The following is a 24,625-nucleotide window of genomic DNA, read 5'->3' as shown; positions in this document are numbered from 1 at the left end:
GCCGAAAGTTAAGCCCCGCCACCTTTTGCCAGCGCACGCAACCTTAACCAGCGAAGTTCTCAGCACAACGCCCCCACAACGCGGCGCGGGCCCCCACGCCCCCCCCCCGTCGGAGCACCCAAAAAAGATTATAAAAAAGAGGATATGAAACTTAACATTATCAAAAATAGGATAAACTGTCGGCCATTTTTTTAAGGGGTCCAACGGGGGGGGGGGGGGGGGCGTTGGAAAGATCGCGCCTCTTTTTTATAATCTTTTTGGGGAGGCGGGGCTTCTCTGGAAAAGGTCCGCCATTTCACTACGTGGTCTGGAGCAGAAAAGAGATACTGCTATAAAACAACCCCATATTACCGCAGTTACACTTTCAAAACTAGCCTACTACGGTATATATTGTGATGGCTTATAAAAATGTACAGTATCCGCACAGGACGCCGGGCATAAAAGACCGCCTAAATGTTGGAAACGAGAAGGACCTGTAAAATCTGTAGGAAATAGGGGCTCTTCGAAACTGGACTGCTCACACACTCGGAAAACAAGGTTGATAACGTAAGTCGAAAAAGTAGGAAGAACCTATTTGATAGACAAAAAAAAAAGAGTAACGGAGAGATAGGAAAACCTCGCAAATTACTTTCTTCCTTTCCTACTAATATTGATGTTATGAGAACTTACCTTAAAAAGGTATACGATCACCAGTTCGATCAACACAGATGATACAATGTAATAAAAAAAAAAAACAATCGCAATAAAACCCTTTATCTTACTATTGCGCGCCACAACCTTCTAACAAAACGTTTGTGACGAGTATCCTTTTTAAAATTTTAAAATAATCTAAGCCCTCCCGTCTTGACCAATCAAACGAAAATACTGAAAGCATATTCCTATGTCATTAGTCCAACCACCTGCCAGTCAAAGGAACACAGGCGGAAACTTTTGCTGTACTGTATATTTCCCCCCCCAGCTCCATACAGTTGTCCTTACAGAGTCATTACCCCGCCCTATTAATCGCGATTGGCTAGTTCATATCCGTAGCTGGTCGCAATTGGCCAGTCTATTTAGAGCGCTGCGATTGGCCAAGCGCCTCGGAGTGGGCTGCGGCAGTTTGAAGGTGGCGCGAGTTAGCTGGTGCCGGTAATCAGTCTCGATTTTAGCAGTCGTGTGGCGTTAGGGGTTTCTTTGTCTATCATGGAAGTGGAACCGCTGCATGTGAGTATATCTTCTAATACCCGGAAAAATAAATGAAGGTTAACATTGTCTACGGATGATCGTGCACGGCTGCTTCGGTGTGAGCAGCTCTAGCATGTGGCTATCTGTAGGGCATTGTAACATAATAAATGATGCTAGATAAAGACCTGAAGGTCTGCCTAACAGAACTGGGGAAAATGTCGTGATAAGAGACGAGAGAGATGTTGGAACCTAGTAGTTATTCTTGCTATTTCTTTCTTGAATTTTATTAATACGTGTAAATACTTTTGTCTGTTTCTAGATTTTAATAAATTTGTGTGTTATATGAAAGTTTTCATGCCAATGAAATTTCTAAACGTTGAATGGTAAATGAAGGGAAGGGGACAACTAGGTTCAGTTGGTGTAAGCTGTTTCCTTTTCTCCTTCCATTCACGCCCCCCCCCCCATCTCTCTTAGGTAGATGCTGATTGTTCCTTTGGGATGGGGGTAATAAATTGAGGGAGTGGTGGCTTCAAAGTTGGTGTTAAACACCCTGAGGAGCTCCCAAATTCTATATGCAGAATATGCTTCAGCTGCAGGTAGGCTTGGGATTCTTTATGACATGGTCATCTAGGGCATTTGACTTTCATAAAAGAACTGCCACACGGATTGGACAAGATCTACAAGAGAGTGCTGAAAAGTTATCAGCCCAACCAAGAAAAGAATGACGTAGCAAGGGTGGGAGGTGCCCTGGGTGGTGGTGTCATCTTCTTTGCCCCCCCCTCCTCTCTTTAAATCTTCATCAGTGCAACAGCTTCTCTGGCTGACCATTCACACTGGCATTGGCTTTCCCTCTGACATCACTTCCTGGCCCTGCAACCTGGAATTGATTTTAGAGGGCAACAGGCTAGAGATAGAAGTTGCTTACCTGTAACGGTAGTTCTCCTTGGACAGATGATCTTACAGCCACACAAGTCGGTGACGTCCCCTAGAATGGCATAACTTCATAAAACTCTACAACAAATATACCACATCAAACTGCATCCTAGATCCCTGTCCACCCAACATAATGAAAGCAGCCCCTTTAGACTTTAAGATAACATTATGGACTCATGTCCAACAATTTCAAAAACGGAAAATTCCTATCAAAAAACGGTCACATTATAATCACCCCAATCCCAAAAAATCATAAACTACCCCTAACTTCAGCAACCAACTATAGACCAGTAGCATCTATCCCATTTTTCGTAAAAATAATGGAAGGCTTGGTACAAATCCAACTGATAGACTACCTAGATCGGTTCTCACTGCTACATGAAACCCAGTCAGGCTTCAGACCTCTGTTCAGTACTGAGACAGTGATAGCAGCAATCTTAGAATACCTACGTAACTTATTTAGTAAGGGCCACAAAGCCTTAGTGATGCAATTCGATATGAGCTCAGCCTTCGACTTGGTAGATCACAAAAAACTACTACAATGTTTAGATTCAATCGGCATCGGAGGCGAAGTGCTGGACTGGTTCCGAGGTTTCCTTACGACCCGCACCTATCAAGTTCGCTTCAATCACAATCTCTCAAAAACATGGAGAAACCCATCAGGCGTTCCACAGAGGTCCCCACTACTCTTCAACGTCTACATAGCTTCACTAGGAACGAAGCTAACCCAGCGAGGCATAAAAGTATTCAGTTACGTAGACGACTTCACAATCATAATCCCGTTTACAGCATCCCCATCCGAAATTACCCCCACAGCAACTGAAGCGCTAAACACAATGGATCAATGGACCACAGACTTCAAACTGAAGCTCAATTCAGAAAAAACTAAATTCTTCATAGCCTCGCCACACGCACAGAATACGACAATATCATTACACATTAACAATCTAAACTACCCCATTCAACCAACGATGAAGATTCTAGGAGTAATACTAGACCAAGGACTAACCATGAAAGACCACATAGACGCCTTAATCAAAAGAGGGTTTTTCACTCTCTGGAAACTTAAATCCATTAAGGCATACTTCCACACGTCAGCTTTCAGAATTCTAGTACAATCCCTAATACTAAACCACCTGGACTATTGCAACATCACCCATCTGACAATCCCCCAGAAGCAAATGCAAAGACTACAACAGATACAAAATGCAGCAGTCAGGATGATTTTCGGGCTGAAGAAGTCCGATCACATAACCCCTTCCTACCAACTCCTACACTGGCTACCGATGGAGGCGCGCACGAAGTTCAAACTAGGATGTCTCTGCTTCAAAGTATTAAATGGTCTAGCCCCAAAATACATTACAGACCTCTTCTCATTCCCAACCAATAGACATGAAAGAAAAACACACATGAAATTTGTCTCCCCACCGGCTAGAGGGTGCAAATATAAGAGACACCATCAACAACTGCTATCATATCAAGCAGCCATATGGGGTAAAGACCTAGAAAAACTAATTGCGCACACAAACAACTATGAAGAATTCAGGAAACACCTAAAAACTTACCTATTCTTGAAATACCTAGGTAACGAACCGGAACAGCAATCCCCCTCGTAACATCACCACATACCTAAACGTGCAAACTGTTAACCCCAACCCCTATTCACTAAATATGAACACTCTACGAACTTACGGAATATATCTACTTCTATGTAAACAACCTGGCACTTCCTGGCCTTGCAACACACAAACTGACATTAACATTATTAATTTTATCAGATGTACACTGCTATACTCTCTAATTCATTGTACGAGATATACATTGCTATACTCTTTAATTCGCTGTACGTAAAGTTTCTCCTGATTGTATCTACAATTTCTTTGATTATATTTAAAGTTTTCTCTTGATTGTATTTACAACTTCTTTGATTGTATTTAAAGTTTCTCTTGATTGTATTTACTACTTCTTTGATTGTATTTAAAGTTTTTCTCTTGATTGTATTTACAGTTTTTATTGTAAACCGCCTAGAAGTCGCAAGATTGTTGGCGGTATATAAGAATAAAGTTATTATTATTATTACTCATCCTGTGGTTTCCAGATTTATGAAAGGACTTTTCAATATCCATCCACCGCTCAAACCGCTGTCAGTGGTTTGGGATCTCAACATCGTCCTAGCCCAATTGATGAAGCCTCCTTTTGAACTAATTGATAAGGCTCATCTAAAGTATCTCACTTGGAAAGTGGTGTTTCTCATCGCCCTCACATCTGCTCGAAGAGTCAGTGAGTTACAAGCTTTAGTTGTGGATCCACCCTTCACAGTTTTCCATCATGACAAGGTGGTCCTCCGTACTCATCCAAAATTCTTACCTAAAGTTGTTTCAGAATTTCATATTAATCAGTCTGTTGTTCTTCAAGTGTTTCTCCCCAAGCCTCATTCTCATCCTGGGGAAATAGCACTTCATACTCTGGACTGTAAACGTGCTTTGGCTTTTTATTTGCAACGCACTCAACCTTACAGAACTGCTCCTCAACTTTTCCTCTCCTTTGATCTGAATAAGTTGAGGCATCCTGTCTGGAAGTGAACCATATCCAACTGGATGGCTGCTTGCATCTCTTTCTGCTATGCTCAGGCTGGTCTCCCTTTACAGGGTCGAGTCACGGGCCACAGAGTTTGAGCAATGGCGGCGTCTGTAGCTTTCCTCCAATCAACTCCTATTGAGGAAAACTGCAAGGCTGCCACTTGGTCCTCGGTTCATACATTCACCTCTCATCATTGTCTGGATACTTTCTCCAGAAGGGACGGCCATTTTGGCTAGTCAGTTTTACAACATTTGTTTTCTTAAATTGCCAACACTCCCACCATCCTATTCTGGTTATCTTGGAGGTCCACCCACCTGTTAAGAAAATGGTGCCTGCTTGTCCTGGGATAAAGCACAGTTACTTACCTTAACAGTTGTTATCAAGGGACAGCAGGCAGCTATTTTCACAACCCACCCACCTCACCTGGTTGGCCTCTTAGCTAGCTATCTGAACTGAGGACCCGCTGAGGAGACGCGCGCCCTAACTCGGGCGAGAAGGCCCTCGCGCATGCACAGTGCAGCACTTGTAAGCTCTTAAAAGATCTTCAAACAAGTCTGCTTGCGAGGCTGTCCGCTGCGGGGCTCCGTGGATGATGTCACCCACCTGTTGAGAATATCTACCTGCTCTCCCTGGATAACAATTGTTACGGTAAGTAACTGTGCTTTATCAGCCATCATGTTTCTATGTTTCTAACCTTTGGCTTTTCAGTTAGCACTAAAATCATGATTTATTATTCAAGAAATATGGCTATCGTACATCTAAAATTCAATTCAGAAACTTATTTTACATGGGCCATCAAGCAGCTTTCAAATGACATTATAAGCAAATAAAAATAAAATATTTTTAATACATTGCTAATTATTACCTGCATCACACAGGTCTCCTTCAAGCCTCAGAAACACCTCTCCATAAATTAGGTGAAAGAGGTCTGGAAGTGGGGATTGCATCTATTTCATTTCCTCAGTGAGACCTCAGGAAGGAATCTAGTGATCAAAACATTATTAGAGGTGTTGTAGAGCCGTTTCTTGTATGACTGGATGAACTATATTTATCTTTTTTTTCAGTTGTTTAAATTCATGTAGAAATAAATGGCTAGATTGAACCTAATGACTTCATTACCGCATTTCCCTTTTTTAAACCTCTATACCGTTTGAAAGAGGGCAAATATCTAATTCATTTCTATAATTGGATACTTCTTAAATTTAATAAAAAATATTCTGTTACAAGTGTCAAACTGTAAAAAAGGAAGTTATATTGAGCATTGGAAAATAATAATAATTAACTAATAAAAATAGTACACATTTAATTTTCTCCAATACCAAATTTCCCCGTCCCGTACTGTCCTGTCCCACCCGGCTGGAAAAAATTTCTGTGCAGAACACTGCACATGTTAAATTTCTTTTTGCTCCATGTACTCATTTGGTCTGCTCTTTGTTCTACCCCTGAATCATCACAGATCAGTCCCATTGATAGATATGGGCTGGAAATTGAATGTATAAATAAGCATATCCTATATTCTGTGTTGAAGATAAAATCTAAAAATTAAAACTCATGTAAAACTTGTCTGAATTCCTTTGTGCAGCAATTCTGTACATTTTATTGTCTAAATGACACTTCCTTTTATTTTCTGAGGGCATAGCTTTACTCTGTCTTGGTGGTGATTTACACCTATCCTAAATTTGATGCGAGATGTTAATAGTTCATTTGTCAGTGCCTTTCCCTAATCTTAACTTCTTGTAGAATCGTACTTTATTCCGGGACTAGTGGGTTATTTTCGTCTACCTGCTAGGACTTTGTAGGAAGCCTCAAACTTCAGAGACTTAAAACCCCCTCCCCCCTCTTACCTCTACCTGTAAGCAGTAGTTTTCCTTCCTACAAGCCAGGCTGTAGGAGCTTGTCTTTTATGCTCGTGTTATTTCATGTAATTTCAATCTTTGTGTTCATGGTTTTCGCCCTCTTGCTCTGAGGTTCCCTGCGGGAGATCACAGACTTTTGGAAAAGTCTGCTTCTGGGGGTGTTCCTTACTTGTCAGTAAACACCTTGGACAGCCTACAAATCAGATTGGGGCTCAGGGACCATTCACTTGGGAGCTTGCTAGTGGGTCGAGCGCAGGCTACATGGTTCTGTGGAGGTTCGCCTGGGATTGGAACCAGACATCTGCATGGCGTGTCCAAGGGTGCCAAAGGTACCCATCCGTGGAGATCGGCTAGTGGGGCAGTCAGAAAACTCGCAGTCCAGCTTTCCAGCTATCTGAGGCAGAGGATCTCCCTTGAGCTGTTTCAGCTCTTGTCTGCAGTGTTTTCCAGGCAGCACATGGTTCTGCGAGTACAGGCTGACAGCCTGAGTTAGCAATTTTGGTGGGTTTCCCTGCATACCATAACCCACCCCTAAAATCACCATTTTTGAGGTTCTCTGCTTTTCATGGGCTATTTTTAGTCAAAATTGGCACCTTCGGTGGCCATCTTGGATTTTTCCCAATTTGATTTTAAAGTTTTTTTTTATTCTTGCCAGCTTTGTTTTTGAAAGAAAACCACATAGATGACCTCCCCAGGGCAGGATGTTATGGATTCATGTCTCATTTACAGTGGATGTCTGTCAGATTTGCAGCTGTGTTCCACATGCGCTTTGGCCTGCGAGGGATGCGAGGCTTGCCCGGATTTGCTGCCTTCGACCTCCAAAGAGGACCTTCTAGCATCTTCTGCCACGATTGCCACAAAAATAATGTCGTGGGGGGGAAAGTGTGCAGGCAACACAATGGTGAAACACAAGCGCATCATGTGAAATAAACCTCGTAAATTCTCCAAACAGTCAAAACTGGAACACAGGGGTCGGTTCCCACCACGGAGGATGGGTTTCTCCTCAGATTTTGTTAATATGCTTTATCAAGCATATTTGGTTAAAATTTCTCTGCCTGTTTCCCATCCACCAGCCTCCGTGCCAGTCACAGGTACCCCTGGTCCCATGAACCAAGGTCTTTCTTGTGCCTCCCCTTGGGGGTGCCGGCAGGTAAGCTGGTAGTGCCCACAGTTGCGCCAGATACGCTTCCATACCTCTGCTTTCCCGGGGGAGGGGGGGTGGAACCGCTGATTTGGCAGTTCTGACGGATCTATATGATCTGGATCAGTGCGGGGCCCCTGATTTGCGGGAGGTTCCCATAGCACAGATTTTTCAAGCCCGCATATCTTGTGGATTTGATCTCTGAATTTCTCCAGGAATTAAAGCTACAGTCTGAGCAGCCTGTCACTGCAGAATGTTCTCTCATGAGTGACCAGAGGCCACAATCCCCCTCTTTTCCTGATCATTCTGACCTCGTTTGGTTTCTTACGGACATATGGGAGATTTCTGAGGGTCCCTTGAAATGTGCTTGTGCCATGGTGCAGCGTTATCCCATGGCAGGTGCCTTTTAACAAGCACTTTGTTTCCCCGAAGGTGAATTCTTCGGTGGTGCAGGTCACCAAGTGCACTTCTCCCTAGTGACGGGGGAGTGGTCCTGAAGGATATTCAGGACCGATGTGTGTATTTTGTCCTTAAGCATTTGTTTGATTCTATGGCTGCTGGTGTTATGGTGGCAGCCTCTTTCGTGGCCCAGGCATGCCATTCCAAACTGCGATCTGATACTGATACTGTGTGTGGTGCTTTGTGACTTGGACTTCATAATCTCAGGAGTGGATTATATGGCTGATGACTTGTATGACATCTTGAAAGTCTTTGCTAAGCTTTCCGCCTATTCCGTTTCAGCTCACAGAATGCTCTAGATCTAGCAGTGGTCTGGCAATTTGTCTTCCAAAGTGACCTTGAACCAGTTGTCCTTTAAGGGACAGCCGCTGTTCGGCCATGGTCTGGATGACCTTATGGCCAGTGTGTAAGATCGCAGGCCCATGTCACTGCTTGTGAATAGATCCCACTCATCCAGGGGTTTGGGATGCCCTAATTTTTGTCCCTTCAGGCGCTCTTGTCTGTACTCGGGCCCTTCTGTGGGCCAACGGTTCTCGACATGAGTCATCTGGCAGATCCTGCAAAGAAGAAATTCTAATGCAATGCTGGTGTCGCCCCGCACTTTGGGGGGTGGTTATCGGCTTTTCTGCTGGAATGGCAGGCCATTACCTCTGACCACTGGGTCTTGGATGTTCTCAAAGAAGACTACAAACGAGTTTCTGTGTCCTTTGACCGAGTATTTTTTGGATTCCCCGGCAGGCTGCCCCAAGAAGGCAGTTCAGGTGCAGGCCATAGTCCGCAGATTACTTGATATTGTAGCCATAGAACCCGTTCCAGAGTAAGATTCGGGCTCTGACAATTGGAGACCGATTCTGGTCCTCAAGGCAGTCAATGCAGTTCTGAAAGTGCCTCGCTTATGCATAGAGACAGTGTACTCAGTAATAGCATCGGTGGCGCCGGGGAGTGCCTAGCCTCCATGGATCTGACAAGAAGCATAACTTCACATTCCTATTTTTCCGGTCCACCGGATGTATCTGAGGTTCCATTTCTTGAGGCAACATTTCCAGTTTGCAGCAATGCCTTTTGAGTTGGCAGTGCACCCAGGATGTTCACTAAGGTGATGGTAGTGGTGGCGGCCCATCTACCCTGGGTATCCTGGTTCACCCGTATCTGAATGATTGGTTGATCAGAGCTCCCTCAAGAGCCTGAGGGGCATTAGACTGTTCAGCAGGCAGTACAGTTGCTGCAGCGCCTGTGCTGGGTAATCAGTTTCAGGAAGAGTCACCTCAAGCCATTTCAGGATTTGGAATACCTGGGAGTTTGATTTCACACAGGACAGAACAGTGTTCCTGCCTCTGTCCATCGGAAGAAGCTCTGTCAGGTTATCAGGGTGTATCTCATGGCAACTTCGTCCAACATGAACGCAAACTCGTTCTACAGTTGCCGTTGCGAGGCCGGCAGTGAAGGCCTGGACATTCTCTGGTTCAATCTCCTATGTCTTCCCTCCGTGGGCCAAGATAGGGTGTCTGTTGAGACGAATAGCAGCCCACGAAGGTCCAGTGATCCTGGTCACACTCGATTGGCTGAGGCAGCTGTGGTATGCCGACTTGGTTCAGTTCCAGCAGAATCAGGAGCTCCTCACACAGGGTCTGATTGTGCTACAGGGTCCAGTTATACTGCAGGATCTGGACTACTTTAGTCTAACTTCATGGCTATTCTTCGGCTGTGATTACTACGTTGCTTCACAGCAAAAGGAAATCCACAGTGGCTACTTATGCAAAGGCTTGGAGATAAGGCCTGATGCGTCCTGAGCAGATGGACCTATCTGTTCCGTCAGTTCCTCATGGTCTGGAGTTTCTGCAGGATGGCCTGAAGAAGGGCCTAACGGTAGCTTCTATCCAGATGCAGATTGCCGGTCTTTCTCATATGGGTCCTCCTTCTTTCAGGGGTTCATTGGCAGCTCATCTGGATGTGGCCCATTTTCTATGGGGTGCTCTGCGATTTAGTCCTCCATTGTGCCTTCCTTGTCCAACTTGGAATCTCAACCTGGTTCTCCGTTCTCTGGCTCATCCACCATATGAGCCTCTGGAGCAGGCGTCCGTTATGGATCTTACATTCAAGAAGGTCTTCCTGGTGGCTATTACAGTTAGATAGTTTATTTGATATACCACTTTTCTTAATTGTTGTCAAATCAAGGTGGTAAATAAAGTTAAATAATAAAAAGATAATAAAATGATAGGCACATTAAAACTGCCCTCTCTGCCCCAATTTAGGCTCACAATCTAAGCTAAGTGCCTGAGGGTAGGGTTTCAGAGCTTTAGGCTCTCTCCTGCCTGGATTCTTTTTTGCATATTATGGATTCTAGTGAGATGCTGTTCAGTGTTCCTTCTTTTCTTCTGTAAGTGGTTTCCACGTGAATCGGGAAGTCCAGCTTCCTGCTTTTGCTTCCTCCGGATCTAGGGAGCAGAACCGGGTGTTATGGTCCTTGGACGTGCGCAAGCTCTTATTGTGGTACCTGGAGGTCACCAACGAGTGATCCTCCTTGCATACATTCAGCAAGTTTTACAGGATTGATACGGTGGCCAATACCTTGCTGATTCGCTGATTGTCTTCCTTTCCAAGTACTGGTTAGCTGGATTTCTATTTTCTGACCAGCCTTTATAAGAGTGCCATCAAAATGAGTTTAGCACTTAGTTTTGGGGGTTCCCTAGTTAGGTGCCCCCTTCTTACTGTGCAGGCTGTCTCATTTTAACACTGCTTTGTCTTTCAGGTTTCTAATGTTCAATTACCTGTTTTTCATTGTTGCATTTGTTGATATGAGCAGAATAGACTTGTCGGGGAATGTACCTGTTCCCTTCTCTTGTTCTTATCCTCTACAAATGTTCCTGGCTGCTTTTATATCTGATGCTTACAGGGGCAGTAATGAGGTAAGAGGGGGAGGGATTTAAATCTCTGAAGTTTGAGTCTTTCTACAAAGTCCTAAGGGGTAGACGGAAATAATCCACTGGTCCCCGAATAAAGTGTGGATTTACAAGAAAGAAGAACAGCAAAGGTAAGAACCTAATCTTCAGTTGAATTTGTACCAATTTTCCTTTACTCCTTGTGGAAGCAGGGCATGCATTCAGGTGGCTTTTAGAATCAGTATATGTGACTGGAGATTAATAAGCAGGAAAACACTCCCAGACAATAACTGAAGACTTTTTTTAATTTTCCCTGATAACAGCCTTTGTTTGAGAATCAGAAAGTGGACAAGGTGAAGAAAAGCAATGACTTCAAAAGCAAGATATCTGTTGAAAAAATTTATCAAAAGAAGACACAACTGGAGCATATCCTGCTCCGGCCAGATACTTATATTGGCTCTGTGGAACCCTTGACACAGGTAAGAAAGTTTCTTTTCAAGCTCTGAATATGGTTTTTATTATATATAATTTTTTAAGTCTTTAGTATTTTTATTGAGATATTTGAATAAAGTACAAAAACCTGGTGAATACTTAGTTTAACCTATGTGTTATCCAAACATTAAATTGTGTATATTATCGTGAATCCAAGTATACAGTCACCCTTCCGATTCGCAGTTTCCACAATTGCGAATTTGATTATCTGCAATTTTTTTTTGCCCTTTTTTTTAATGGGGAAATGCTAACTCAAAAGGGACAAAATAATTCAAACGGGGAAATAAGGGACACACTAAATCAAACGGAAAAATCTCCACACATACCGGGCAAACACGATGTATGGAAGGCTATGTACATTAATGCCTGCAGTTTAGGCAATAAAATTCTGGAATTAGAGACGGAAATGAGGAGCGCCAACCTAGATGTGGTGGCAATATCTGAAACCTGATTCTTGGATTCCCATGGGTGGGATGTGGCTATACCAGGATATAATTTACTACGTCGAGACAGAGAAGGCAAATCGGAGGAGGGGTAGCGCTGTATATCAAGGAGGAAATCACAGGTGTCAAGTATACAGGGGAGTCCCTCTGGGTGAACCTTGGCAGGGGAAGTGTCAAATGCCTGTATCTGGGCATTGTATACAGACCTCTTAAACAGCAGGATGACATAGACAAGGAATTAATCGAAGACATCGAGACTATCACTCTGCGTGGAGACACTGTACTGTTAGGGGACTTCAACATGCCAGATGTAAACTGGAACAAACTTTCAGCTATGACCAGCAGCAGCAGAAGGCTACTAACCTCTATAAGTAGAGCACTACTCAAACAAATGGTACTGGAGCCCGCTAGGGATCAGGCAATTCTGGACCTGATACTCACCAATGGAGATATTGTCACAGAAGTTTCAGTAGATGAAGCGTTGGCCTCCAGCGACCACAACATGGTGTGGGTTCATCTAAGGAAAGGAACCACTAGGTCGAACATCAACAAAGGTCCTTAACTTTAAGGGCACTAACTTCAAGAGCACGGGAGATTTTGTCTGAGGCGCTGCAAAACCAGGACACAACAGATAATGTGGAGGTAATATGGTCAGCTCTGAAATCTACCCTACAGGAACAACCAATCTCTATATAAAAGCCGTGAGCAAACGACGGAGAAATAAGAAACCCCAGTGGTTCTCTGCGGAGATCTCGGAACTCGGAAAACAGAAGAAAAGAGCATTTGTATCCTACAAACAATCACAACGACTAAAAGTCAAAGAAGCCTATCTAGAGCTGTCAAAACAGCGGTCAGAAACGCTGAACTCCGGATGGAAGAAAAGTTAGCTATGAATATTAAAAAAGGGGATAAATCCTTTTTCAGGTATGTTAATGACAGAAAGAGGAATACAGACGGGATAGTGCGCCTAAGGAAACCCGACGGTACCTGTGCAGAATCGGACTCCGATAAAGCCAAACTACTAAACAATTACTTCTGCTCAGTCTTTACCTGTGAGGTGCTGGGATCCGGTCCACAGCTGCAAACAAGGAAAAGCTCAGATGACCCATTCAGGAATTGTGAATTTACTACCAGCAGCATCTACCAGGAATTATCAAGGCTCAAAGTGAACAAAGCCATGGGACCAGATCAATTGCACCCCAGAGTGCTTAGGGAATTGAGAGATGTCCTGGCAGAACCGTTAACTGCATTCTGGAAAACAGCTAATGCCATTCCGCTTCACAAAAAGGGATGCAGGTCAGAGACTGCAAATTATAGGCCGGTAAGTCTTACATCAATTAGATATGGTTCTGGACGTTGAGAGGCTGAGGGATCCCCACCAGCATGGATTTACAAAGGGAAGGTCCTGCCAATCCAATCTAATCAGCTTCTTTGACTGGGTAACAAAAAAACTAGATAAGGGAAAGTCCCTGGATGTAGTGTATCTGGACTTCAGTAAGGCTTTTGATAGTGTCCCACACCGTAGATTATTGAACAAGATGAGCTTGCTGGGACTAGGAGAAACATTAATTACATGGATTAAAGACTGGCTCAGTGGCAGACTTCAAAGGGTGGTGGTAAACGGCACTCCCTCCAAAACGTCGGAGGTGTTCAGTGGAGTACCGCAGGGCTCGGTCCTGGGTCCAATCCTATTTAATATCTTCGTAAGGGATCTACCTCAGGGACTTCAGGGTAAAATTGCATTATTTGCCGATGACGCTAAATTATGTAATGTAGTGGGCGGAGGTACCGTAACCGACAATATGACACAGGACCTACTTTTACTGGAGAAATGGTCTACTACAGGGGTGCCCAACGCGTCGATCGCGATCGACCGGTAGCTCAGGAAGGCAACATGAGTCGATCGCAGAGCCCATCCCGGGCTCTGTGATAGACTCGTGTTGCCGTTCCGATCTACCGGGCCTATCAGCCTTCCTCTCCCCGACGTCAAAGACGCCGACGCCGGGCATTAGGCCGTTTTTGTCATTTCGGGGGGGTGGCGTGGCGTGGTGGCGGCGGCAGCAGCAGCAACTGCCTGAAAAAGAAATCATCCTGGCCCGAGTCGGTGTCATACTCCGGAACTTCTACCTCTTCCAGCAGCCCTCTCCTACCTGCTTCCGGCCACACCCCCTGCTCCGCGGCTCTCTTCGGCAACTCAGCAGCAGCGATCGACACAAGCTTCTGACGTCGGGGCCTACCCTCTGCAAGTCCCGCTTGTTTCAACTTCCTTTTTCCACAAAGGCGGGACTCGTAGAGGGAAGGCCTCGATGTCGGCAGCTTGTCTTGATCACCGCTGCTGACGAGTTGCTTAAGAGAGCCGCGGAGCAGGGGTTTTTTGCCAGGTGCAGGTAGAAGGGAGAGGGCCAGATGCAGGACTCGTGGGTGAGTGAGTAGAAGAGAGAGAAAGAGAGAGGGGAGGGAAACAAAAGGAAATATTTCATACTGGGCTGGGCCGGAGTGGAGGGAGGGTGGAAAGATTCTGGCTACAGGGTGCATTAACAAAAGAAAAGGGAAAGCTGAAAATGGAGATAGTGACACAAAGAAGAGAAAGAGTAAGCAGGACCTACTGAATAAGGATAGAGATACAGAGGGGACATGAAGAGGAGGTGAAATAGAGACATAGAAGTAATGCTGAAAAAGTGTGTGGGGGGGTGGGAGATAAAGACATTGAAAGGGTAAATGGTGAACATGGGGTAAAGACAAGGACAGAGACAAATGAAGATTCTGAAAAAGTGGTGAGATAGGGATATAGATGAGATGGACACAAAGAAGGGTGATGCTGGAAAATAGGTGGAATGGTAATTCTGACAGACACAGAAGGGAAATGCTGGATCAAGGAGAGATGGGGCTCAGGCTGGATGGAATGAGGAGAAATGCCTTGTTGGCCCGGAACTTCCTCTCCTATGTCAGAATTAACGTCAGGGAGCGGAATGCTGGTCAGCGCGACGCTTCTGCAGGGAAAGCTTGGGACGGCGGTGGCTTGGGGGCTGTTCCACGATGGCGGTGGCAGCAAACCGAGTGGCTTAGGGGAGGGCACGGAGAAAGAAAGAAAGGGGGCAGACAGGGAGACAGAAAGAAGGGGGAACAGGGAGACAGAAATAAAAAGTTGGGGGAGAGAATGAGCTCTGGAGGAGAGGAAACATACAGGAGGCTGAAAGAAAGGAAGAAAGATTGAATGCATAGTCAGAAGAAGAAAGTGCAACCAGAGACTCATGAAATCACCAAACAGCAACGGTAGGAAAAATGATTTTATTTTCAATTTAGTGATCAAAATGTGTCGGTTTTGAGAATTTATATCTGCTGTCTATATTTTGCACTATGGCTCCCTTTTACTAAACCGCAATAGCGTTTTTTAGTGCAGGGAGCCTATGAGCATTGAGAGCAGCACGAGGCATTCAGCGTAACTCCCTGTGTTAAAACCTACTATTGTGGTTTAGTAAAAAGGGAGGGGGTGTATTTGTCTATTTTTGTATTTTGTTACTGAGGTGAGATTGCATAGAGTCATCTGCCGTGACCTTTGAAAAAACCCGGAATATGAATAATTAACATTTTCTCTGTCTTTCAGTATGCTTTGTGTTTTTTTTTATTTTATTGTTGGTAGATCATTTTGACTTAGTCATTATAAAAGTAGCTCGCAAGCCCATAAAGTGTGGGTACCCCTGGTCTACTATTTGGCAGCTGAGCTTTAATGCCAAGAAGTGTAAAGTTATGCACCTTGGTAACGGAAACCCTTGCAGAACCTGCACTCTGAATGGTGAGACCTTAACTAGAACTGTTACAGAACGGGACCTGGGAGTAATCATTAGTGAAGATATGAAGGCTGCCAATCAAGTGGAGAAAGCTTTATCCAAGGCTAGACAAATGCTAGGTTGCATCCGGAGAAGCTTCGTCAGCTGAAAGCCCGAAGTGATAATGCCGCTTTACAGGTCCATGGTGAGACCACATCTGGAATACTGTGTTTAATTTTGGAGGCCACATTATCAAAAGGATGTACTGAGAATAGAGTTGGTTCAGAGATTGGCCACTAGGATGGTCTCAGGACTCAAGGATCTCCCATATGAAGAACGTCTAGGTAGGTTGCAGCTATACTCTCTCGAGGAACGCAGAGAGAGGGGAGACATGATAGAGACATTCAAATATGTTACTGGCCGTATGGAGATAGAATAAGACATCTGTTTCCTTACAGGACCTACGGCGACAAGAGGGCATCCGCTAAAAATTAGGGGTGGGAGATTTCATGGGGACATTAGAAAGCATTTCTTCACCAAAAGGGTGGTTGATCGTTGGAATGATCTTCCACTTCAGGTAGTAGAGGCCAACAACGTGCTCGCTTTTAAGAATAAATGGGATAAACATGTGGGTTCACTTCGAGGAAGTGCTTAGGGGGGTGGGTTATCTGAGTGGGCAGACTTGTTGGGCTGTTGGCCCTTTTCTGCCGTCATACTCTGTTTCTATGCTGCCCTGGACATCCCCCAGACCTTACCTTGTGGTCTAGCAGCGACGCGGGGCAGGAGCGACTTTCCTACACTCCTGCCCTGTGCAGAGCCATCATCAAAATGGCTGCTGTGAGTTCCCATTGTAGTCTCGAGACTAGAATGGGAACGGCTAAGGTCGGGAACGCAGGACGGGGGGTGGGTCAGAGCTGGCCCAAAGAATTATTCATGATTTTTCCTAACCCCCATGAATATTGAGGGTTCTGCTTTATAGGAAAAAAAAGTATATTTATGATATGGAAGCACTTAAGTAAACCTTTAAGGCATTTCATTTTGTCAAAGATTTGAAATTGTGTTGATTTCTTAACCAAATATTCTTTGTATCTTTATGTAATACAAACCATATTCAACCATACCTTATAATTAGCTAAATTAATTTTGCCAGATACCTTACTGCAGTACTGACACTATACATAACAGAGCTGCAGGTCCCTTCTCTCCATGTTGCAGTGCATCAGTGTGGTTTGATATGTGTTGGATATTAACTGTTATGCACATAAGAGAAACAGCAATTCTTTAGCACTCTCCAGACCGGTAAAGTTAATCTTACAAGTGGGTATATATCTCATCATGACCAGCAGGTGGAGACTGAAACAAAACTGTGGAATAGTACATGAGATACCTTCCCCTATCAATCTTCTTTCAGTCTCCAGCAGGTGTTGAGTGAGCTGTGCCCATCTCCCTTGGTAGGGCTATTGGAATCTGTTTAGGGTTTCTAGTCCCCATTTTTTGGCCGGATTGAACTTGGGTGGGCCCTGTTTGGGAGTCCATCCGACCTTGGGGGTGTCAAACCCGGCAGGTCTCATGCTGAGTCTCTCCCCCCCCATTTCCTCCAACTCCCCCCCATATTTTTTAGAGGAGCTGAGCAGTAAGCCTTGCCCCTAATTCAAGCAAGGCATATTGCTTTGAGAGCCTGTGGAGTCTGTTCTGTAAAAAAAATAAAATCCTGAGGTAGTACCGGTCTGAAGGGTTGCTTTCCTTTTATGCTGTAAATTACTGTATTTTTTGACTAATCGGCACTTTTCTTCTAGTTAGGTTGCGTATGGAGCAATTGAGCACTTCTCAGGGGGAGAGGTGCACAATTTGGTCCAGACGCGAGGCACTTTTAACCAGCCTAAAAATAGCTGTTCGGGCCATTGAGGTCGTGGAGCTCCGTCGGCAGCGGCTGCAGACGTCCAGGGCTCCCCAGTCTTAGTGCCTCGCGAGTCGGCAGGGAGCAGTGGTGAAGCCCCGTCTTCCCTCCCTGCAGCAGGAGGGATTTCCTCTCAGCTGATTTTTGTTTTGCTTGCCTGCTTTAGCGGCTGGGTTAGTTCAGGCTCCCCTGCCGCTACAGGAATCGGAGGAGAGGTATTAAATTGGTTTAGAGGTTTCCTTATATCACGCACCTACCAAGTCCGTTTTAATCACGATCTCTCTGACACATGGAGCAATCCATCTGGCGTGCCACAGGGGTCACCATTATCCCCTTTGCTCTTCAATGTTTACATGTCCTCATTGGGTGCGCAATTGTCCCAGTTGGGGATAAAACTATTTAGCTACGCTGATGACTTCACGATAATTATCCCATTTACTAACTGTCTCAGAAGTCACCCTCAAAGCAACAGAAGTACTAAATCGGATGGAGCAATGGATGACTGAATTCAGACTAAATCTAAACTCGGAGAAAACAACATTTTTCATAGCATCGCCACACCCACTTGACACTAAAGCAACAATTTGCATCAATAACCGTAGTTATCCCATTCAACCCACTATGAAGGTATTAGGAGTAACACTGGACCAGAGCCTGACAATGAAAGACCAGGTAGACTCCTTGATTAAAAAAATCTTTCTCACCCTCTGGAAGCTTCGGACCATCAGAGTTTACTTCGATGTCTCATCATTTAGAATTCTGGTACAATCCCTTATACTGAGTCAACTCGATTATTGTAACATCGCCTACTTGGCACTCCCCCAGAAGAATATACGGCGATTGCAACTGGTACAAAATGCAGCGGTTAGACTACTTTGTGGACTGAAGAAGTTTGATCATGTAACACCTTCCTATTGACTTCTACACTGGCTGCCGATGGAGGCACGTGTGAAATTCAGGTTTGGTTGTTTTTGCTTCAAGGTACTTTATGGCTTAGCTCCTAAATATATAACAGATCTTTTCTCTTGCACAACCAACAGACATAGGCGAAGCTCACAACCGAACTTTGTTTCTCCACCGGTTAGAGGTTGTAAATTTTAAAAGTCATCACCAACATCTTTTCTCACATCAAGCAGCATTATGGGGTAAAGATCTAGAACAATTACTCGTGCCTACTACTTATAGGGAATTCAGGAAACGCCTAAAAACACATCTGTTCCTGAAATACTTAGGAAACCAACCTATACAATCTTAGTCCTCAACAAATGATCTCTAGAACTGTTAATCACTAAGTCTGAATTTTGTTTATTCCACTCAATCTGTAACATCTTTAATCATTGTAAACCGCATAGAACTTCAAGGTCCTGCGGTATATAAATTGTTATTATTATTATTACAGGCCCTGGAGGGGTTATTTTTGACGGGAACTTCCCCATTTTCACAGACAGGCCACTCCATTTTGTCTGCAACCTCAGGTGACCTTCCCCCTGTATTGGAAAAACAGGAGCAGGTTTCAGCTGGGCCCCTTGCTGTGAAGGAACGTCCCATGGAACCCCTGGGGTTTTTTTCCCAATTTAATTTTTTCTTTGTGCAGAGCCTATTTTCAGGCAGTTGGGGGTCCCACGTACGCCCGGGGGGTTTCAGGCAAGGGCTGTTTCCTTCTGCATCTCCTGTGGCTTTGCCTCTCTCCTCTCTTTTGGCGTCCCCTCTTCCTCCTCCCTCGTCCAAGCACCCGCGGGTGGCTTGAGTTGCGGATTGGTGGTCAGAGGAACATGTTGGGCCTGGATGAGGACCTGGACCTTTTCCCTAGGGGGCAGCCGCTGGCGGTGGGATGTTGGGTTTCACGCCTTCTGGCAACGAGGCATCCGTGGTGTGCCTTTTTCAGAGGGATGAGCTACCAGACGTGATTCAGCAGGTCTCATCTGTGCTGCGTTTTGAAGGAATGCCACCGGAGACCCCGTGTATGTGGGACCCTCTTAGGGGGATCCATACTGTTTCCTGCTCTTTTCCTTTACATCAGAATATTCGGGATATTGTACTAGCACAGTGGAATACGCCGGAGGCGCAGTTTCGGTTAGTGCGCGCCATGACTCGTTTGTATTCCATCCTGCAGGGGGATAGGGTTACTTTAAAGTTGCCAGTTGTGGATGCGGTGGTCTCAGTGATTTCTAAGCGGCATATCGTGCCTGTTGAGGGCAGTTCTGCCTTCTGGGACTCTGAGGAGCGTAAGTTGGAGACAATTCTTAAGCAGAATTTTGATGTTTCTGCCTTGAGGTTTCAGGCGGCTATTTATGGGAGGCTGGTGGCTTGCGCCGTGTTTTGGTGGGCCGAGCGTGTACTGGATTGCGAATCTGATGATTTGTCCTTAGTGGATCAGGAGGTGGCAAAGTTTGAGATGGCTGCCTCGTTCCTCTTGGATGCTCTCTATGACTTGGTGTGGAAGTTGGCTAAGTCTATGGCTTTTTGAGTGGCGACGTACCTTGTGACTTTCCGCTTGGTCGGCGGATGCCGCATCCAAAACTAAGCTTACCAAATTTCCCTTTCAGGGGTCTTTTTTGTTTGGAGATGACTTAGATAAGTTGGTTCACGTTGACAGACTAAGGTGCCCTGCCTGCCTGAGGACCATGCCCGCCCGGTGTCTCGGGGTGGCAATGCCTGCGGGCGTCTGTGGGAATTCTGCAAGTATCGCTCTGGGCGTGGGGCTGCTACTTTCCAGGCTTCGGGGTTTTCCCGGGGTCGGTTTTATCAGCACATGCAATCCTTTCTGGGGGGGGGGGAGCCTGTCGGGGGACTAGGAATCCCTCCACCGGTTTCCCCGCTGTCTGTTCTGCATAATGACTCATTGCCAGCACCCCCTTTGGTTTCGGTGGGTGCCCGGCTGCGCGACTTTTTGCCCAAGTGGGCTGAGATCACGTCTGATCAGTGGGTCTTGGAGGTGGAGCGGGATGGTTATGCTCTGGAGTTTGCGCTCTGCCAGATCATTTTCTAGCCTCGCCATGTCAGGTGGCATGGAAGACGCAGGCCTTTTACCAGATCCTTCAGCGCTTGCTAATTCTTAAAGCAGTTGTTCCAGTGCCCCCTCAGGAATGCGGCACCGGCAGGTACTCAATTTACTTTTTAGTGCCCAAGAAGGAGGAGACCTTTTGGCCCATCCTAAATTTAAAAGGGGTCAACAGAGCTCTCAGAATTCCCTCTTTTCGCATGGAAACACTGCGGTCTGTCATTCTGGCAGTTCAGCCAGGGGAGTTCTTCTCTCGATCTGACGGAGGCATGTTTCAATTCGGGCCTCTCATCAGCACTTCCTTCGCTTTGCTATCTTCGGTCAGCACTATCAGTTCTGTGCACTTCCCTTTGGCCTGGCCATGGCTCTCCGGACATTCCCCAAGGTGATGGTGGTTGTCATGGCAGCCTTGCGGTCAGAGTGCATTCTGGTGCATCCATATCTGGATGACTGTTTGATTTGGGCGAAGTCATTGCTCAGTGTCTAGGTCACTCAGCTCAGGGCACCTGGTCCACTGAGGAGGCGTCGTGGTCGATCAATGTGTTTGGAGACCAGAGCCGTTTGTCTGGTGCTGTTAGTCTTCCGCTCCTTCTTGTCGGGCAAATCAGTCAGAGTTCTGTCGGACAATGCCACGGCAGCACCAAGGAAGCACCAAGAGTACTCGGATAGCGCAGGAGGCAGCTCTGCTCATACTCTGGGCAGAGTCGCATCTTCAGGACATCTCAGCCTCCCACATAGTGGAGAATGTTCAAGCAGACTTTAATAGATGGCTCAAAGCCTGGTGTCATCAAGAAGGCTTCACGTACATAGGAGGATGGGGAAATACATGGAAGGACAAGAAGCTATATTGCACTGATGGGCTACATATTACTACAGCAGGAACAAGAAACCTTGCAGAGAAATTTAGACAATATGTTTCAAGGCATTTAAACTAGAAGGTGGGGGTGGTGTATGTATGAAGGACAATTATAGTGACCACCCCCGGCAAAAAAAAAAGATGTGATAATAGTAAAGATTGCAACATAAACAATATCAGCAACTCATTTCTTAGCATTGCAACGGAAAGTGAAACGAAACAAAAAGGAGATTACTGCTGAAAAATATCTGGAAAGCGATTACCACAAATGCTCGCAGTCTAAGTAACAAAGTTCATGATCTGCAAGCCCTGATGTTAGAGGCAGATCTAGATATTGTTGCTATTACAGAGACATGGTTCAATGAATCACATGGATGGGATGCAAACATACCGGGATATAATCTTTTTAGGAAGGGCAGAGATGGTCAAAAAGGTGGAGGAGTAGCTCTCTATGTAAAGATCAGACAAATGGTGACGGAACCCACAAGGGAAAAAGCGATATTGGATCTGGTCCTCACAAATGGAGAGAGTATCTCTAATGTTCGAGTGGGTGCTCACCTGGGAAGTAGTGATCATCAAACGGTTTGGTTTGATATAACGGCTGCACGATACTTAAAGTCCTAGATTTCAAACGTACAGACTTTAATGCAATGGGAGAGTACCTGAAGAAAGAGCTGTTAGGATGGGAAGACATAAGAGAAGTGGAAAGACAGTGGTCTAAGCTGAAAGGAGCGATAAAAATGGCTACGGACTTTTATGTGAAGAAAATCAATAAAAACAAGATTGGAGGAGAGCGGATGTGATCCCTATTCACAAAAGAGGTCACAGAGGGAAGCAGGAAACTACAGGCCGGTGAGCCTCACTTCAGTTGTTGGAAAAATAATAGAAGTGTTGCTGAAAGAAAAGATAGTATAGGGTTGAATCTAATGGGTTACAGGATCTGAGGCAACATGGCTTTACAAAAGGTAAATCGTGCCAAACGAACCTGATTGAATTTTTTGATTGGGTGACCAGAGAACTTGATCAAGGACATATGCTTGATGTAATTTACTTAACTTCAGCAATGCCTTTAATACAGTTTCTCATAGGAGACTGTTGAACAAACTTGAAGGGCTGAAGTTAGGACCCAAAGTGGGAACTGGGTTAGAAACTGGATGTCGGACAGATGCCAGAGGGTGGTGGTTAATGGAAGTCACTCGGAGGAAGGAAAGGTGAATAGTGGAGTCCCTCAGGGTTCGGTGCTGGGGCCAATCCTGTTCAATATGTTTGTGAGTGACATTGCTGAAGGGTTAGAAGGAAAAGTGTGCCTTTTTGCAGATGATACCAAGATTTGTAACAGAGTAGACACCGAGGAGGGAGTGGAAAACATGAAAAAGGATCTGCAAAAGTTAGAAGAATGGTATAATATCTGGCAACTAAAATTCAATGCAAAGAAATGCAGAGTAATGCATTTGGGGATTAATAATCGGAAGGAATTGTATATGCTTGGAGGTGAAAGGTTGATATGCACGGACAGGGAGAGGGACCTTGGGGTGATGGTGTCCGAAGATCTAAAGGTGAAAAGACAGTATGACAAGGCAGTGGCTGCTGCCAGAAGGATGTTGGGCTGTATAAAGAGAGGCGTAGCCAGTAGAAGGAAGAAGGTGTTAATGCCCCTGTACAGGTCATTGGTGAGGCCCCACTTGGAGTATTGTGTTCAGTTTTGGAAACCCTATTTGGCGAAGGACATAAGAAGACTTGAGGCAGGCCAGAGGAAGGCGACGAAGACGTATGAGGAGAGACTGGAAGCCCTGAATATGTATACCCTAGAGGGAAGGAGGGACATGGGAGATATGATTCAGACGTTCAAATACTTGAAGGGTATTAACGTAGAACAAAATCTTTTCCAGAGAAAGGAAAATGGTAAAACCAGAGGACATAATTTGAGGTTGAGGAGGTGGTAGATTCAAAGGCAATGCTAGTAAGTTCTACTTTACAGAGAGGGTGGTGGATGCCTGGAATGTGCTCCCGAGAGAGGTGGTGGAGAGTAAAACTGTGACTGAGTTCCAAGAAGCGTGGGATGAACACAGAGGATCTAGAATCAGAAAATAATATTACATATTGAACTAAGGCCAGTACTGGGCAGACTTGCACGATCTGTGTCTGTGTATGGCCGTTTGGTGGGGAATGGGCTGGGGAAGGCTTCAGTGGCTGGGAGGGTGTAGATGGGCTGGAGTAGGTTTTAACGGAGATTTTGGCAGTTGGAACCCAAACACAGTACCGGGTAGAGCTTTGGATTCTTGCCCAGATATAGCTAAGAAAAAAAATTTAAAAATTTAAATTGAATCAGGTTGGGCAGACTGGATGGACCATTCGGGTCTTTATCTGCTGTCATCTACTATGTTACTATGTTAGACTTCCTCAGTGGTCACAAATTAGATCCCGGAGAGTGATGTCTAAGCCATGTGCCTTTCAGTTGATAGTGCAGTCTTGGGGTCAGCCCCTGATGGACCTGATGGCCACGAGTGGCAACGCCAAACTGCCCCGCTTCTTTAGTCGTCAATGGAGGGGTTGTTGTATGTGTTCCCTCCGTGGCCATTAGTGGGCAGAGTTCTTCTCTGTATCATTCGCCATCCGGGTCTCGTGGTTCTGGTTGTTCCGGATTGGCCTCAACGTCCATGGTACTCGCATCTGGTGGCGGATCCTCTTCCTCTGCCTCTCTTGTATGACTTTCTGATGCAGGGTCCCATTCCAATGTTCGAGCCGGGTCCATTCTGCTTACGGCTTGGCTCTTGAAAGAGGTCGCCTAGATAAGGAGGGGTATTCAAATAAAGTTATCTCAACTCTCTTGGTGTCCCAGAGGCTTCCACCTCTTGGGCTTATGTGAGGGTTTGGCGTCTATTTGAGGAGTGGTGTGATGCATGTGGAATGATATCTTCGCGCTTCCCTGCCTAACACTTTAGAGTTCTTGCAGGATAGACTGGATAGGGGACTAGCTTGGTCTTCTCTCCGGGTTCAGCTTGTGACCTTGTCAGCCTTTCGTGGGTTGTTGAAATGTCAGCGTTTGATTGCCATTCCTGATGTGATTCGCTTCTTGGGGGCAGCCAAATTGCTCAAGCTTCCCGTACGACCCTCTGTTCCATCTTGGGATCTGTATCTGGTTCTTTCAATGCTAGTG

At 45.4% G+C, this 24,625-nt stretch overlaps 1 protein-coding gene across 3 annotated transcripts in view; it reads left to right on the top strand.

Annotated features, from left to right (window-relative positions):
- The first annotated feature begins 362 nt into the window (after positions 1 to 362).
- Positions 363 to 24,625, top strand: part of TOP2A (DNA topoisomerase II alpha) — a 276,538-nt gene continuing 252,275 nt past the window's right edge. For 2 of the 3 annotated variants that reach the window (XM_033918324.1, XM_033918322.1), the window contains exons 1-2: positions 1,047 to 1,203; positions 11,336 to 11,491. In XM_033918324.1, the coding sequence (XP_033774215.1) occupies positions 1,183 to 1,203; positions 11,336 to 11,491 (177 nt within the window). In that variant the 5' untranslated portion in view covers positions 1,047 to 1,182. Of the gene's footprint in view, positions 547 to 1,046; positions 1,204 to 11,335; positions 11,492 to 24,625 lie in introns of those variants that run through there. The other variant, XM_033918323.1, reaches the window with a different exon arrangement.

The sequence above is a fragment of the Geotrypetes seraphini genome, chromosome 13 (genome assembly GCF_902459505.1).
Source record: "Geotrypetes seraphini chromosome 13, aGeoSer1.1, whole genome shotgun sequence".
Classification (NCBI taxonomy): Eukaryota; Metazoa; Chordata; class Amphibia; order Gymnophiona; family Dermophiidae; genus Geotrypetes; species Geotrypetes seraphini.
Note: the sequence above shows the minus strand (reverse complement) of the source record. Positions and strands in the feature narration are given on the sequence as shown.